Here is an 18,657-nt window from a genome sequence, read left to right as displayed (position 1 = left end):
CTACCAACAGACGCCCTTACGGTGAGTACAAGGACTCCAAAGTGTGGATGGATCCCCAGATCGGACAAAGTCCTTATGTTAGTAGGCTACTTAAATGTATTAGGTTCACTATACCCCCACGAGCAAGAGACTCCTCGTTTTGGGATGTCAAGGTGGTGTTGACCTTTTTGGACTCCTGTCGGATGAATGAGGAATTGTCCATGAAACACCTGTCTTGGAAACTGCTTATGCTTCTCTGTTTGCTCACGTGTAAGAGGATATCAGATGTTAGAGCCTGGGATTGTACTGTGATATCCTTCACCCCAGTGAGTATTATTCAACATTTCTCGTAGGGCTAAAATCAGCTACGAAATCAGTCTACTACCCAAGTTATTCTGTCAAACCTGATCTGTGCCTGGTGACATGTTTGCGATCTTACCTTGATAGTACGCGGGTATTGAGATCACCCGACTTACATCAATTGTTTATTTATTGTTTCGTACACCACATCTTCCAGTCTCTACGCCCACTCTGGCACGGGATCTTCTCTCTGTGACAGGGATTGATACTTCAATGTTCTCTGCTCATTCTGTTAGGGGTGCCATGGCCTCTAAAGCATCGGGGATTGGTTTGTCGCCTTGACGATATTCTAAGAGTGGCGGATTGGTCCCATTAATCTACATTTTGGGATTTTTATTTCCGCCCGATTGACCATATTTTCTTCTCAAGTGGTTGCTCAGTTTTGAACTAGCATAATAGGAGCATCTGTGTCATTAATAAATTTCCTAGATTTTACCATTAACATGATGTAAAGTCATAATTTTATTAATGACACGGAGGCGAGTATTATTCCCACCCGCCCTCCCGGTGGGTTGTCCGACACTACTTGGTTATGTTTAATTATCTGCAAGGTAAGTATAAGTAAGTGTCTTTTGTTATGTTTTATGCAGATATCGTTGTATGATGCTTGTGTATCGTTAGAACTTTGCTATATTCCTGTAGCCTTCAGATTAAGCTTATATTAGGATGGGTCCGGAGTTTGGATTTCACCATATGTTTTGTTTCTTCACAGCTTGATTTTCGAACTGGATGGTTTTCCTATGTGACAGTGGTTCCTGTTTGAAGTTTTCAGTTTGCTTTCTGGTCTTTGGTCGTACAGGCAAAGAAGAGGAAGTGGATGGCTAGTTCAAGACCTTTTATAGACTGTTCCTGTATCCTGATTGGTTGCCCTGTTTCTAGGCAGAGTTGTTAAATGTATTCTTTTATTCATATTTCATTCACGTTTACATATTTTCTCTTTGCTGCTGATGGAAAATAAAGAATGCATTATACTCGCCTCCATGTCATTAATAAAATCATGACTTAACGTCATGTTAATAGTAAAATCTTAGAATTATATGCTTGTACCAGACTCACAATTTCTACTCACTACTAGCCACTGGCAAGTGAAAATTTAGCCCTGGCAGGTAGAAATTTACTTTTGGTGACTGTGCCATGGACCCTGCAAGTTACCTAAAGCCTGGCTGGTAGCCATAAAACACAAAAGCCTTGCTGATGGGTGGCAGAGCTTGACTATCAACCTGAACAGACGCCATTCTTGTTAGATTCTCTGGGGAAAAAAATATATATATTATACACACACACACACACACACCTAAAGCTCACTGAATATCTAGATATGGATAGCCCATCCAGCCTTCTAAAGTTGCCAGCTGAACTCTACAGCACTTTCTAAGGCAATAGATGTCATTCTTTCTTGCACCCAACCAGCCTAAGTGGAGGGGAAAAACAGGGGTGCGCACCACGTTGACACTCCCGGGCCTGGAGGAACTCTTTGGTGGAACTGCGGCAAAGGGAGTGAGAGAACAATCTTCCCCTACAACACCTGTTCCTACAGCCCACATGCCAGTTATGGGCGGTCGCGCACAGAAACCACATACAGCAGGAGACAGCAGGAACATCAGGACCATGCTACAGAGGCCCATGCAGCTGAATACCACTCCCGTGGAAGTCCCGCGTGCCACTACAATCATACCCATCTGAGGCCAACGAACCCACTGGGCACTCGAGCACCACAACCACTGTTGCCTGAAGCCATCAACATCATCCTCCAGGCACGGTCTGAAGATTTTGCTGTCAGATATCCATAAAATACTGGCAGCGGAATATGCACCCATCAAAACGGATTTGAAAGCCATTATGAACCGAGTGCAGGCTCTTGAGAGGGACATTGCTGATCTACAGACCCACATTTCCGCGCTTCAAGATTCGGTTCAGGGGGTCTGGTACCACCAGAGAGCCATGTCAGCACAGATAACAGCTATAGAAGAAGGTTGTCTCACCAATATAAAAATAAGGTGCATCCCTGCGGAAATCTCAATGGAACACTACATCAGGTGTTTATTGGCCACCATTCTGCCTCACACAATAGTAAAGAAACTGGCTATTGATGGGATATATCGACTACCCAGCTCCACTAAGGTTCTGCCCAAAGTGCCCCAACACGTTATCCTCGGATGTCTAACGGTCCATGACAAAATCCAGATCATGTCAGCACTTTAAGCTCAGTTTCGTTAATATTTTCTTTTCCTAATATTTCATGACATTATTTACAACATAGCACAATATAAGATTGTCCCAGTTTGGAGTTACTCACACTAGATTAGTGTAGCCATATCCAGGAACAGATAGTTCTACCAAACGTTTAGAACCTTTTCGCCCGGGGGCGGGGCCTGACCGCCGACCGGATCAGACGCATGGCGTCTGAGCTCCTGCATCAGAACCGGAATATCGGTGCTAACGGCGATCCGATCACAGCTACAGCCATAAATTTGGACCCACAGTACTCACTAGCTGACGCTGAACACGGGGATACCCCTCAAGCTCCGATCTGGATTCAAAGTAACCTGATTGAGGTCTGCGGCCTAGGAAGGCTTGAGCTGGGGTGAGACGGCCGCTCTCCCAGTTCTCCGGTCGGCGCTCCGCTGCCCCGTCCCCCCCCCTTGGACCGGTGGGGGTCATCCCGGTCCCCATGGCAAACCACTGCTACACTTCCTCACATTTACCCATCCTGCGGAGAATCGCGGCCTGGATACGGCACCCTAAGATGGCGGCCGACTGACTGCCTTGTGCACTAGGTAGTGAGGATCAGAGGCGACACAGCAGAGCAGGGGCAGATAACAGCCACTGGAACAGGCTCCTGACATCATCAGCATTACTTATATTATCCCATTGATTGAACAGGGGACAGAGAACAACCGGGACCCCCCCGGGCGCCCCTCTCACACCATCTCCTCATTCCCACTTACAAGGCCCTTCCGGGCTGAAGGCCACCGGGGACGCAATCCCGAAGCACCGGCCACTAACGTTGAAGACTCAACACCGCTGGCGGCGACAAAACGCAGGGACTGAGAAAGAAAACTGCGACCTCCTGCCTGAGGACTCAGCTACAACGCCAAGAGGTGCAGGCCTACTAAACAGCCCAGGCTCTGGGGGGGAAACTGCTTAGACGCTGCCCCCAGCCCTCACATCACCCCCTGAGCTGGATTCCGACACAGAGCATAAGAGGGACTGAGTCTTTGCTGCACACTGGCGCAGACAGCCACAGTAAATAGGACTAAATATCCACAAATGACAATCTTGCTTTTGCTCCAGCCATGCACAGGGCCACCCTCATAGCGAACTGTGATACTTGTACCCTGAAACAGTAGAACTGCCCCTGGACACACGTTAAAGCATTTGATTCAGAATGTTGGGTATATATGTGAATTAGCTGAGCGACTCACCAATAACCGACAGGTTTCGTACACATAGCATGCAACTGATACACGCATACAAATGAATGGAGCAAAGCCACCTACCTACCTAGCAGACCACAAACATCCGCACACACTCACCGCACACACGGCAAGCCCATATGGGGGACACCAGTCCAGACACACATCTCTCGCTAGTGTAAACCGCAGGGTGGAGGCCATGGCTCTCTGAGCCTGCCGCTAAGCAATACGACCTAAGCATTTTTACTAAGCATTTAAATATGGGCATAACGTTTAAGCGCACTGTGATAGCTGGTATACTTAGCTTAACATACTTATATTTACAGATAAACCACTGAGACATCTTAGACTGTCGACTACGTGTAATGGTAAACTTAATGTAATTTTTACTGCATGTCATGACATCTTAGACCAACAGTTACTGTGTATAAAATGTATGCCTCTCATTTAGCATGTCTCCCGCGTAGTTATGCATAGTCAAGCAGAACCAGGTTCACGTTTAGACCTTAAAGCGAGGACACTACGTAAATCTCAAGCTACTGTTATAAATCGAATGTTATCTTTCATGTAATATTAAAAAAAGTGCATTGTCTATTTACTACCCACTGTAACTAATGTCTAGTAATCAACGTATGGATTGCCGTTGGGGTACCATATGCAAGCCTGTACCCATTATAAGCACTGCAAAAATAAAGAATTAAAAAAAAAAAAAGAACCTCCCCCTCTGATACCCTCTCGGTCAGGGGTAACGACATTCAAAGCATAGAGTACTACCACTAGCTCAAGTAGCTTCACTTGCGACCAGTTACATCCAATCAATCTAAAATCACTAGACATTATGTCAATGGGATTAAACACTTCTATGCAATCACTGCATCTTCACCTTAAACTAACATGGACATATATGCCGAGACTTCAGCTACAAATATATAAATAGAGTCACATTTATCACTGATGTACAACCTATATTTTTCCACCTCTCTACCTATTATTGATCAATGTTAGGCTTATGCACTGCACCCAAAAAAAAAAAAAAAAATTACATTAATACACATATACATACACATACACACACACACCGTATATACTTGAGTATAAGTCGACCCGAATATAAGTCGAGACCCCTAATTTTACCCCCCTAAAAACTGGGAAAACTTATTGACTCGAGTATAAGACTAGAGTGGGAAATGCGGCAGCTACTGGTAAATTTCTAAATAAAATTATATTCCAAAACAATTATATTAATTGAATATTTATTTACAGTGTGTGTATATGAGTGCAGTGTGTGTGTGTGTGTGTGTGTGTGTGTGTGTGTGTGTGCGATGCAGAGCCTTGGTGGGGGGTGGGCATTTTTATTATTTTAATATTATTTTATTTATTATTAATATTTTATTTTAACCCCTTAAGGACTGGACTTTTTTTGCGATGTTGTACATTTGCGACCAGGCATCTTTTTGACACTTTTGTGGTGTTTGTGTTTAGCTGTAATTTTCCGCTCTCTCATTTACTGTTCCCATACAAATTATATATTGTTTTTTTCAGGACAAAAGGGGCTTTCTTTACATACCATTATTTATATAATCTCATCTAATTTAATTTAAAAAAAATGAAAAAATATGATGAAAAATTGAAAAAAATACACGTTTTTTGAATTTTATGTGAAAAATCTTTTACTCATCTACAAAAGCGAATGAAAAAAACTGCTAAATAGATTCAAAATGTTGTCCTGAGTTCAAAAATACCCAGTGTTTACATGCTTTTTGCTTTTTTTTTGCATGTTATAGGGCTATAAGTACAAGTAGGATATTGCGGTTTCAAAACATACATTTTTAAAATGTATCAATAGTGACATTGTAACACTGTTATCTGTCATAAATTGCTAAATAACACCCCACATGTACATATTTTTTTAAAAGTAGACAACCCAGGGTATTCAATATGGGGTATGTCCAGACTTTTTTAGTAGCCACTTAGTCGCAAACACTGGCCAAAGTTAGCGTTCATATTTGTTTGTGTGTGAAAAAAGTAAAAAACTAAATTGAACGCTAATTTTGGCCAGTGTTTGTGACTAAGTGGTTACTAAAAACGACTGGACTTACCCCATTTGCAATACCTTGGGTTGTCTTCTTTTGCAAATGGTATGCCATCATGGGGGTAATTCTCATTCCTGGGCTACCATATGCTCTCAAAGGCAACGTAACCAACCTGGCCATTTTCAATGTAAAAATATTTGACCTATATATTTGACCCTGTAACTTTCAAAAACGCTATAAAACCTGTACATGGGGGGTCCTGTTCTACTCAGGAGACTTTGCTGAACACAAATATTAGTGTTTCAAAACTGGAAAATGTATCACAACAATTATATCATCAGTAAAAGTGCTGTTTGTGTGTGAAAAATGCAAAAAAAGTCACTTTCACTGACAATATCATCGCTGTGATATGTTTTACTGTTTTGAATCACTAATATTTGTGTTCAGCGAAGTCTCCCGAGTAAAACAGTACCCCCCATGTACATGTTTTAGGGTGTCGTAGAACGTTACAGGGTAAAATACAGTGATAGCAAATTAAATTCTCTGGTCTTTCGGCCTGGGTTGGCAGGCAGGTCCCTTAAATTGCAATCAATAAAATAACTTAATTATGTAAAAATATTACATAAATACGCACGTAGAATTTAAATATATATGCATATTTATATATTTGAAGTCTACGTGTATATTTATATAATTATTTATGTAATTTTGTATATCGACATATGAATAGTTCGCATTCTTTTTATTTATTTAAATATACATAGATATATATACAATTTCATTCTAAGTGTATTTTGATATAAATATATATATATTAATATCAAAATACAGTTAGAATAAAATTTCGTATAGATATATAATTTATTTTCAATTTTTTATTATTATTTTTAATTTTTTTAATTTAATTTAAATTATTTATTATTCGTATTTTATAATAATATATATATACACAATATATATAGTTATTATATATATTATATATATACGTGTGCAAATTAATTATAAGTGTATTTTTATATTAATATATGTACATATTAATATAAAAATACACTTAGCATGACATTATATATATATGATATATAGACATATATTATATAGGTATAATATATGTCTATATATCATATATATACACATATATCATAATATTTTTTTTTTTTTATTAACTATAACTTTACATTTTTTTATGATTTTACAGTTGCAGGGAGACTGCCTGTCAGCACAGACAGTCCCCCTGCAGGCAGAGTCTAGGACACCTATTGTGACCATGTGGTCGCCCTGTTGGGCGATCACATGGCCCCAGGGGTCCTAAACCGCCATTGGGAGACTGTCTGGGCTGCAGGCAGTCTCCCCACACCGGGAGCACCGCCGATCGCCGCCGGGGGAACGACGGCGATCGGGTAAGTACATTTTAAATTTAGGACGGTTCAGGACCGTCGTCGGTCGGCAACGCAAAAATGCCGATGACGGTCCTGAACCGTCCTGCGTCCTCAAGGGGTTAATTTTATTATTATTTATTTTGATTTTTTTTCGTCCCCCCTCCCTGCTTGTTAGCTGGCCAGGGAGGGGGGCTCTCATTCCCTGGTGGTCCAGTGGATGGGTTGTGCAGTGGGGGGGGAAGGGGGAGGCTGACAAGAGCTGCTGTAAAGGTAAGTTACAGCTCTCTGCCAGCCCCCAAGTTGCCAATAAGGGAAGCACTCTCCGGTCTTCATAAAAAGTCTTGAGGATCTTGAGGAAGACCCTGAGGGGTCGAAACGTCGATCGTAATTTGAAAAATTTGGAAATAAAATACTGAAGGACTTTTTATGAAGACCGGAGAGTGCTTCCCTTATTTCTACATATATATCCTTTACACGTGGGATAGCACCAAGGCATCTACAACTTTATTTTTGAGATATGGTGAGTGCCAAGCTATATTTGTTTTGTTTGTATATATATATATATATATATATATATATATATATATATATATATACACACACACACACACACACACACACACACACACATACACCTTGCTGATTTATACCAAAATCAATATAATGCATATCTAAAAGGCTAGTGATATGACATGCATCACAGTTTATAATTATATTTTTACAATTTGTCCCTTTTACCATGATCACTAAATAATGACATGTACAATGCACTGTAATTCAATACAAGTGTAACAATAACCTAAAGTCCTAGATTTCCAGTACTATTGAACGCAGGCCATGTCATCCATTATAACAACAAATAGGATTCTGGTGGTTGCTGCTCTTTGCCGGAGACATATCTTAGGACACTTAACAGTGTTTCACACATTAATGATTGTCCACCTTGAACAATCCTCAGACACATCCTGTTTAATTTTTTTTTTGTCCACATTGCAGTAGTGTCTACTTTCAGCAGCTGTAAATAATGTTAATCTTCGGGCTGCCCTGGTAACAGTTACCATGGCAAAGGGTACACAGTACCAGGAAAGATACTCTTTACATCCTGGACAGTGTTTGGTGTCTTTCTTTCCTATTGTAATTTACATTTGACACCTGAGAACCAATTCCTCAAGTCTGGGACACTTCTAAAGTATGAAATTATTGTAGTACAACTTCTAGCGTTCAACCCTTGTTAAAACCTGCAACAGGTATTACACAACAGCAGCAATTAAAATACTTTTCAGAGAGAATTACTCTATTATAATGGAAGTAAACTAATGCACGATTTGTTTACTTTCATTATAACAGTGTTCAGACACATACATTTTCAGTAGAAAAAAAAAATAATGTTAAAGGATCACTATAGTGTCAGGAAAACAAAGCGGTTTTCCTGACACTATAGTGCCCTGAGGGTGCCTCTACCCTCAGGGTCCCACACCCGTGGCGCTGAAGGGATTAAAACCCCTTCAGCAGCTTACCTTATTCCAGCGCTGGGCTCCCTTGGCGCTGGTGACCTCTCCTCCCCGTCCGACGTCAGTGGAGTTGAAAGCGCATGTTCGGCAAATGCCGCACGCGCATTCAAAGTGTCCATAGGAAAGCATTTCTCAATGCTTTCCTATGGACGCTCTGCATGATGGAGGCATAATATGCCTTCAGTGTCGCAGATGCGCCTCTAGTGGCTGTCCGGAAGACACCCACTAGAGGCTGGCTTAACCCCAAATGTAAACATAGCCGTTTCTCTGAAACAGCTATGTTTGCATCTGAAGGGTTAAAACCTGAGGGACCTGGCACCCAGACCACTTCATTGAGCTCAAGTGGTCTGTGTGACTATAGTGTCCCTTTAAGAGTAATTCCATATTCTTAAATGTCATTATCCTGCCAGTGTGTATGAAGAAGCTATGTATTTTTGTTTTCTCCTTTTGGTACTTTCCTTATATCTCAATGATTATACTCCCTCCACTTGCCTTTATCTAGATTTTCTTTTCTTGTGCTGGATCTCAATATTTGGGAGCAGCCATTTTGCTCTCCTCTGTCCATGATGTCTGCTGTTTGTGCCAGTTTACCTCAAGTGGTTAAAGGATCACTATAGGGTGAGGAACACAAACATGTATTCCTGGCCCTATAGTGTTAAAACCACCATCTAGCCCCCCTGGGCCCGTCATGCCTCCATAAATATAGTAAAAATCTTACTGTATGCAAGCCTGAAGCTGTAACTCTGCATGCTGTTAGACTCAGAAAAACAAACAGTCTGCTGACATCATCAGAAGAGGTAGTCTGATCCAATCACAGTGCTTCCCCATAGGATTGGCCGAGTCTGACAAGGAGGCAGATCAGGGGCAGAGAGAGCATGATTCAAACAGAGCCCTGGCCAATCAGCATCTCCTCATAGAGATGAATTGAATCAATGAATCTCTATGAGGAAAGTTCAGTGTCTGCAGAGGGAGGAGACACTGAATGTTTGGATGCATTTTAGGCAGCCATGACCCAGGAAGGATCTCGAACAGCTATCTGAGGAGTGGCCAGTGAAGTTATCACTAGGCTATAATGTAAACACTGCATTTTCTCTGAAAAGACACTGTTTACAGCAAAAAGTCTGAAGGTAAGGATTCTACTCACCAGAACAAATTCAATAAGCTGTAGTTGTTCTGGTGGTTATAGTGTCCCTTTAAACTGTTAATTAACAGGTTAACTAAAAATTCTTCATTCTGGTGCCCGCCAGTTCTGTCCCTTCACTTCAATTCCAATCCGAAGCTTTAATCAGTAAACACTGAAACGGGCATCACTGGTAGGCGCTTTGTGTCAGCTGACAACAGGGACTTCCTTCTACCATAACATTTTCATTTCAGTTGTTATGGTGCCTGGAGGTTCCCTTTAATGAGTTTTCTAATTCACATGTGTGCATTTTAGAATAAGAAAAGGTACATCGATAAGCTTTTCTTATTGACATTTACATAGTGCAAAAAAATTCCACAGCACGATTCTAATGTAGGGATATAACCAAAAAAAAAGAAAAGAATTGCTGGCATTCTTGTAAACAAAAAACAGGGTTTATTAAAAAGGATACTATAGTCACCAGAACCACTAAAGCTCAAAATAGTGGTTCTAATGTTTAAAGCATGTTCCTACAGGCCGGACACTGTAAACGCTGCCTTTTCAGAGAAAAGAGAGAGTGTTTACATTGCTGCAGAGTAACACCTCTAGTGGCAATAACTCAGACAGCCACTAGGGGTGCTTCATTGTCCAGTGCTGCACAACGTGCAGGCCTTGCGTTTAGAGTCTCCACAATTTGCATGTTAATGCTGAACTTTTCCCCTAAAACTGATTCAAGGAGAAAATGCTGATAGGCGCAGCATGGGCATGCACAATAGCATCCTAATGCTTTGCTATGGGAAAGCATTGGATTGGCGGAGATCATCAAGATTGATGATCCCAGCCACAGAAGCAGAGCCAGCCCTGCAAGAAAGGAGCGGCGTGTGAGAAAAGGTGAGTAACACTACCTTTCATCTCCAGACAGAGGGCGGCCGGCATACCAGCACTATAGTCTCAAGGAATAAATGCTTATATTCCTGACACTATTGTGTTCCTTTCACCCCTTAAGGACACATGACATGTGTGACATGTCACGATTCCCTTTTATTCCAGAAGTTTGGTCCTTAAGGGGTTAAGCATCCTGCTCGAACAAGCGGATCATAAAATAAAAATGTAAAAGCAGTCATTGGGACTTCAAGCACCACTATAGGCACCCAGACCACTTCAGCTCAATGAAGTGGTCTGTGTGCCAGGTCCCCCTAGTTTTCACCTTGCAGCTGAAAACATTACAGTTTCAGAGAAACTGCTATGTTTACACTGCAGGGTTAATCCAGCCTCTAGTGGCTGTCTTCCTGACAGCCACTAGAGGCTGCTTCCGCGATTTACACAGAGTAACACAGAGTCCAGCGTCAAAAAAGATCCCTATGGGCGGGTTTGAATGCGCGCGCCTCTGGCCGCGCATGTGCATTCGGCTCCACTCGGGAGCTGACGTCCATGGAGGCGGAGAGGTCACCAGTGCCGAGGGAGCCCGGCGCTTGATTAAGGTAAGCAAAGAAATGCTTAATTAACCATTTATTCGCCGCGAGACAGGGCCCTAGTTACCTAAACGGTGACACCTAACGCTATAAAGCCCTAGTCACCTAAACGGCCGGTGGTCACTTCCTCCCAGTTCCCTCCGCGCCAGGCCGCGGGAGCCACGCTGACTCCCGTGAGCCACAGCCACCCTCCTGCAAAAAAAAGTAAGCAAAATGAGCTATGTATGTGTGTATGTATATGTATCTGTCAATATGTGTACGTATCTGTATGTGTGCGTGTGTGTGTGTGTATGTCCATATGTATGTATGTATGTATGTATGTATGTATGTATGTATGTATGCATGCATGTATGTATGCATTTATGTCCTTATGCGCGTGTGTGCAGTGTGCATAGGAATTCGTTCATAATTTTCATAGTCCGGCCCCCAACAGTGTCTGAGGGACTGTGAACTGGCCCCCTGTTTAAACAGTTCAAGGACCCCTGGGCTAAAGCATTATTTTGTTTTTGACCAAGAGGTTTTTTTTTGTTTTTGTTTTTTAAATCACTGTGCGCCAGTGTACATGTGAATGGAAAGGTGACTGCAAATGTGTACAGGACAAGTGTACTGTTAAATGCCATGGTATATATGAACGTGTGTGCAAATTGTCACTGCATATCTGAATGAGTTATGATGGCATAGAGCTACACACATGCAATGGGCTTATTTAGAAGCAGGACCCAAATCATCAAGTCCTAAACTACTAACTAGGTCTAAAGGCTGCTTGTCACCTTAAACCTTGAGGGTTCATGGCACATTCAAAAGGTGGCCAATGAGCTAAGTCTCGCACAACCGTGCTTATAGCGCTTAGTAAGGATGCAGAATTGCATGAAGCAGTGTCTGGAGAACTTCAGGTAAGAAGTCATAGCATTCTAAAACATTGTGACTATTTACTCTAGAGGTTCCAGGCAATTTCTGGCACTATAGCCACTAAAGTGCATGGTCGTGGTTTTCGTGCTTGGAGTGTTCTTTTAAAAATTCACCTGGGGTATGTAAGGCACCCATCACTGCCTCATCTGGAGCCAGAAGCTCTTGAAGGCGCAACCAATAGCTCCACTGTCTCCTGCAAAGTAAGTCCTGCTGCACAAACTCACTGGCTATAACTTAAACAGTTTCAATACTGGCACCATAATAATCAACTGTTTGTTATGGTACTTTGAGTGCGCCAAGGTTCCAAACTATTAAACTATTATAAAACATCTACAAAGTAAATCAACTAAAAACACAAAATACACCATTAAATGATCACTATAGTGTCAGGTAAACAAACTTGTTTTCCTGACACTATAAAACCCATAGCGCGCCCCCCCCTCCCCCCCTGGCGCTGAAGGGGTTAAAACCCCTTGAGTTACTTTAATCCAGCGCCAGGCTCCCTCGTCGCTGGTGACCTCTCCTCCCACTCAGACATTGGCTCCCGAGTGGAGCGGAATGCACATGTGCAGCAAGAGCCGCGAGCGCATTCAAACAGTTCTGCACGATGAATGTGATTTTCACATCCACTGTGGCAGAAGCGCCTATAGCAGCGGTCAGAAAGACAGCCACTAGAAGCTGGAGTAACCCTGCAATGTAAACATAGCAGTTTCTCTGAAACTGCTATGTTTACATATAAAGGGTTAAAACCTGCATCCCCGAGTAAGGCAAATCTCTTCAGCAACGTCGGCTTCATTGTCAGTGTCGGAATGGAGTGACGTCAGATGACTCCTTTCCCAAGCTCCCTAGCCAGCGCTAGAAGTGCAGGCTGGAGAATTGTGGGAGGAGAGAAGAGGAACATCCTGTGGAGGTCTTTTCTGTTCTCCCTGGTCAGTCGATGCCTTGACATGCTGAGACATTGACTGACAGCCAGGAGCAAAACTGCTAGCACAATCTATAGATACAATCTTATGCTCGGTCCAATGAGCAGAAGTTGTTTGGGGCACGACAGGTGCCCTTCAACTCGATTATTAGTAAAAACAGTCACCACATGGTTCAACAGTTCACATAGCAAGGACATGAAACGGATATACAATATGAACAGTGGTAAAGGTCTAGGTTAAAAAAAAAAAAAATCAGTTGTGCTTACTGTATACATCTTGTACCAGGTGACTAAGCTTACTTAATAAAATGGTATAAATCTGCAAAGTTAAAAGTGTGTCTTCTTACCTTGTCCTTTTCATGGGGCAGCAGACACACAGGTGGCAATGAGGCCAGAGACTCATACCCATGCCTGCCTTCTGTCACCTTCGCATTCAACTTATAGAGTGAACCTTCCTTCATAATTCTACCATGGCCCAATGCCCTTTTAACAGCAAGGCGCAGCTGCTGATGGAATGCTGATGCTGCCCCTGTGTTGCCACCATACACTGCAACTACATCCCGCTGATTCCGCAAGAAACGCTCAATACTCTTCAGGGAGGAACCCCCTGGTTCGGATAATCCTTCCAGTGCCCGCCTTAAGAGTCTGTGCCAGTCTATGCCCTCTGGCCGCCCTGGATTCCTAGTAGTTTTGGGTAGGGCTAAACGGCCTGGATTATCAGGATCTTTGTAAGAGTTTTGACCCTTATTAGTGACCTTAAGGACGGTCCCATCCTTGACACTCAGCTCCAGCTGCTCCAAGACTGTGTGGCGGTCTAGACCATGGGAGGTGGACACGGCATTGCAAAGCCGCTCCTCTGATGGACGCTGTTTCTGCTTCTTCACCTTTCTGATTGCCTCCAGAATCCATTGCGTGTACAGAGGATTTGCCAACTTCACCATGATGACTGTATATCCATAGAGGTTTAGCCCTGGTCCTGGAAGGAGGAAAGGAGGCTGGCACTGACCAGAAGCGTGCTCAACATAGCATATGCTAGCCCACAGTCACACCAGCCTCACCAAAGTCCAAGGGCACTGGTACACAGACAAGAAAAGAAGATGGTATGCAGCTGATATTCGCTTGTATCTGCTGGATACAGTTGTACAATGGTGCCAAGGGAGAAAGGTTCAAACCTGAAGGGAAGATAAAGAAAAAAAGGTCATACTTGGGAAAAAGATAGCAAAGACAAAACTTCTAGTACAAGGAAATCAGAACCAAAAAAAAAGCATTACTAGTGATCACTAAAATGTGGACTACTCATTATTCTGCACAACTGAAAACTGATCGAAATTTGATTATTTTAACTTAAGACTATGGCTACGGTAGATGGAAATTAAATATTTTTTGTTACACCACTTATATAGTTCTGCATAGACTGGAAGTCACGTGATAACATTAACTATGAGCCTTAAGGGAAAAAAACAAAACAAAAAAACAGTGTAAACAAATACATGGGTTTATTCACTTAACACCAAATTACATAGCTGAGGCTTAAACAGCCCAACTTAAGTATTTTTTCATATCAGATATTTTGGCCTAAATGTTGTAGTTTGTTTTTCAAGTCACTAGAATTCTGTTCTTAGCAAACAGACCCCATTAGCAAAACAGATTAAAATACTATATTCATATGTCCAGCCCTCAGTTATCAAGAGGGGGGGGGGGGGGGGGAGGAGGGCATATACTCTTAATTTTAGGCTATAACCCCTGAGTTTTTTGCCTCCTAAGAAGGTTCATATATTACTTTGTGTATCCCAAATCTTTTTGTCCAGCCTTAAGGGCACATCCAGAAATGTGAAATAGCAGGTAAGTGGCAAAGCACAAATAAAACTACAACAAAACTCATCGGATTTGTAAACATTGATAGTGTTGCCTGTTGGTAATCAAACATTGCAGAGAGGCAGCACTAACCAGGTTTACTGACAATCAACAACTAATTTCACTTTGACACATCAACAAAACTATTACGGTTTATATATACACTTTCCTTAAATCTTTCAATTTGGCTTCACAGCTTAAAGTTAAGTAGTGTAATAGCGTGTGAGAAGTGGTGCAGGGGTTTAATATAGGCAAGAACTGATAGTGGTACTGGTGGTGTTTGAAAGAAGCAATAGTGAATTCATCAGGTTCAGTTATCATCAAACTCCTTTTGACACAAATGAATTAAAACCCTACAGTCACTAATAATATACACTAGTGTACTTCATGTAAGACCTACACTATCAAATGCTGAAGTTTAGACATGTGGAGTGTACAGTAACAGGTTAGTACTACACAGAGATAACCAACATCACAGTAGGGCAGCCAGATTAAATTGCTCACGAACGTGTAAATACACAGGTAATTCCAACATTATACAAATATTGAAAAACCTCAAGCTATGCTTACAAAAATAATAATAATAATAATAATAATAATAATAATAATAATAATAATATATCGGTGTTGCTAAAATAGCACATCTACAGAGAAGCTGACTTCCTATAAATTTCACATTGTCAATCATTTATTTCACCTAATCATCAAAAGCAACAATATATAGGTACAGGTAGAGAGAGGCTTTGATACAAACTGAGAAAACATGATCAACAAGCGGGTAATTGGTAACACACACTAGCAGTGTACCAGGAGATATTAGCAGGCAGATGCATCTCTGGCACAGAGACTGGGATAAGATGTCTATGCATATGGAAAACACAGATGGGCACATGAACACACAGATGGCACAGGTGGGCCCATAAACAACAGTGGTGACAGCTACCAGAGATGCATTGAAAGAATAGCTGGTGTCTCAGATCTGGTGGTGGTGGTTGTTAAGTCAATGTAATACAAAAAGAACCCAACAGGTTCCAGGTGTGTATCAGTCAGTCTCTCACACACACAGAGTGCAGCACGTTCACTATCACTGGCAATCAGTGCAGCCACACAACCATAACCACAACACACACACACACAGTGTGATCTATGTAAACATTGTGCCTGTACAATCACTGTCCCTGGATACAAACACACACACAGTGTGATCTATGTAAACATTGTGACCGTACACTCACTGTCCTTGGATACACACACACAGAGTGTGATCTATGTAAACATTGTGCCCGTACACTCACTTTGCCTGGATACAAACACACACACAAAAGAAGAAAAACTACCACAACAAGAGGACATAGTCTTAAATTAGAGGGACAAAGGTTTAAAAATAATATCAGGAAGTATTACTTTACTGAGAGGGTAGTGGATGCATGGAATAACCTTCCAGCTGAAGTGGTAGAGGTTAACACAGTAAAGGAGTTTAAGCATGCGTGGGATAGGCATAAGGCTATCCTAACTATAAGATAAGGCCAGGGACTAATGAAAGTATTTAGAAAACTGGGCAGACTAGATGGGCCGAATGGTTCTTATCTGCCGTCACATTCTATGTTTCTATGTTTCTATGTACACTCACTGTCCCTGGATACACACACAGTGTGATCTATGTAAACAGTGTGCCTGTACACTCACTGTGCCTGGATACACACACACACAGTGTGATCTACGTAAACAGTGTGCCCGTACACTCACTGTCCCTGGATACACACACACACACACAGTGTGATCTATGTAAACAGTGTGCCCGTACACTCACTTTGCCTGGATACAAACACACACACAGTGTGATCTATGTAAACAGTGTGCCCGTACACTCACTGTGCCTGGATACACACACACACAGTGTGATCTATGTAAACAGTGTGCCCGTACACTCACTGTGCCTGGATACACACACACACACACAGTGTGATCTATGTAAACAGTGTGCCCGTACACTCACTGTGCTTGGATACACACACACACACAGTGTGATCTATGTAAACACTGTGCCTGGATACACACAAACACAGTGTGATCTATGTAAACATTGTGCCTGTACACTCACTGTCCCTGGATACACACACACACACACACAGTGTGATCTATGTAAACAGTGTGCCCATACACTCACTGTGTCTGGATACACACACACACATAGTGTGATCTATGTAAACATTGTGCCTGCACACTCACTGTGCCTGGATACACACACACACACACACACAGTGTGATCTATGTAAACAGTGTGCCCATACACACACACACACATACATACACACACACAGTGTGATCTATGTAAACATTGTGCCTGCACACTCACTGTGCCTGGATACACACACACACACAGTGTGATCACAGGACATTACAGGCAGCAGAGTGCCCAGTATCTCAGTATCTGTCCATGGACATACTCCACACCACTATACAGGGGAGCAGGTGATAACTGGGCCGGTGGATTTCCCCGGGGGGGCGGCAGCAGCCTGCGAGCGCTATCCGGCTGGGAGGAGTACGCGAGTCCCCGGCGCGCTCAGGCGGTGTAGGCCTCAGGCCAGGGCCTGGCAGGAGGTCGGGCTGCGGCCCCGGGAGGAGCCTGGAGAGGAAACAGGCACCCGCGACCCCACCGGGAGGGAGCGGAGAGAGCTCGCACGGCGGGAAACGGGAGGATAAAGGCGGTCTCTTACCGGGTGTCCCAGGAGGCAGCAGCTACGGAGCGCGGAGACACCCCGGGCTGATGCGGCGGCCATCTTGAAAAGTGAAACCTAGGGAGGCGAGCCAAAGCTGGGAACAGCGCGGGGGGTGTAACGGCAGGTTCCTGGAAGAGCGCGGAGGGCGAAAAACACGATGAACGGAACAGCCAGGAGGGAGGGCAGGCGGAAAGACGGAACAGCGCAACGCCAGTCTGTAGGAGGTGAATGGAACAGCCGGAACTAGGGGCGGGGATGTTGTGGTGACGTCACGCCGATAGCGCTCACTGTGGCCGAGTAGGCGTGTGTTTTGTTCGTGAACTGCGACGTGCGCTACAAGCCAGGAGGAGTATGGGAGCGGAGCAGCTCGTTCAGGAGGCGGGCTTAGCAACAGCTGCGCACTTCGAGTTTTGATTGGCCGAGTGACGTCAATAAAAGGCGGGGCCTACGGTTGTTGTTGGAGGGTTTCTGCGAGTCGAAGAGGGAGGATTGACTGTGTGTGGAACAGCCATCGATTGCCTTGGAGAGGAGGGAGAGAGCACAGAGAAGACGCGGTCAGAGGAAAGGCGCTCGGAGTGGAAGTTGGGGAAATATGACGGAGAGGAGGGCGCGGGGCCGGTTCGCGCCATCTTGAATGAGGGCAAAACATTGTAGCGCCATCTTGTTAACTCTTTCTTTGCTCTGGCACGTTGTGGCTTTTAGTGTTACCCTATATAACCCCACCCTCCCGCGCTTATACACACCATTAGCAATAATGCTATGTACACAGAGTGTATTTGCATATATACTGCAGACATAGTGTATGTGTACGGGCGGGTCTCAGGGAGCCACATTACAAAGAAACCCATTCACAAACCTGACATCCCCAGGAACACGGGCAATGCAGGGATCATTTAATATATAAATAAACATAGCTGGGGGATCAGTGCTTCATACTACCTCAGATGAGAGAGAGAGAGAGATTTGAATATTTCCTAGTATAGGA

General features: G+C 43.1%; 1 protein-coding gene across 1 annotated transcript in view; it reads right to left on the bottom strand.

Moving 5' to 3' along the window:
• Positions 1-17,747, bottom strand: part of KAT6A (lysine acetyltransferase 6A) — a 76,105-nt gene extending 58,358 nt beyond the window's left edge. Inside the window, exons 1-2 of the mRNA XM_063448443.1 lie at positions 17,670-17,747; positions 13,446-14,270 (exon numbers count right to left, since the gene is read on the bottom strand). Of these exons, the coding sequence (XP_063304513.1) occupies positions 13,446-14,039 (594 nt within the window). The 5' untranslated portion in view covers positions 14,040-14,270; positions 17,670-17,747. The remainder of the gene's footprint in view (positions 1-13,445; positions 14,271-17,669) is intronic.
• Positions 17,748-18,657: the final 910 nt, after the last annotated feature.

The sequence above is a fragment of the Pelobates fuscus genome, chromosome 3 (genome assembly GCF_036172605.1).
Source record: "Pelobates fuscus isolate aPelFus1 chromosome 3, aPelFus1.pri, whole genome shotgun sequence".
NCBI classification, from domain to species: domain Eukaryota; kingdom Metazoa; phylum Chordata; class Amphibia; order Anura; family Pelobatidae; genus Pelobates; species Pelobates fuscus.
Note: the sequence above shows the minus strand (reverse complement) of the source record. Positions and strands in the feature narration are given on the sequence as shown.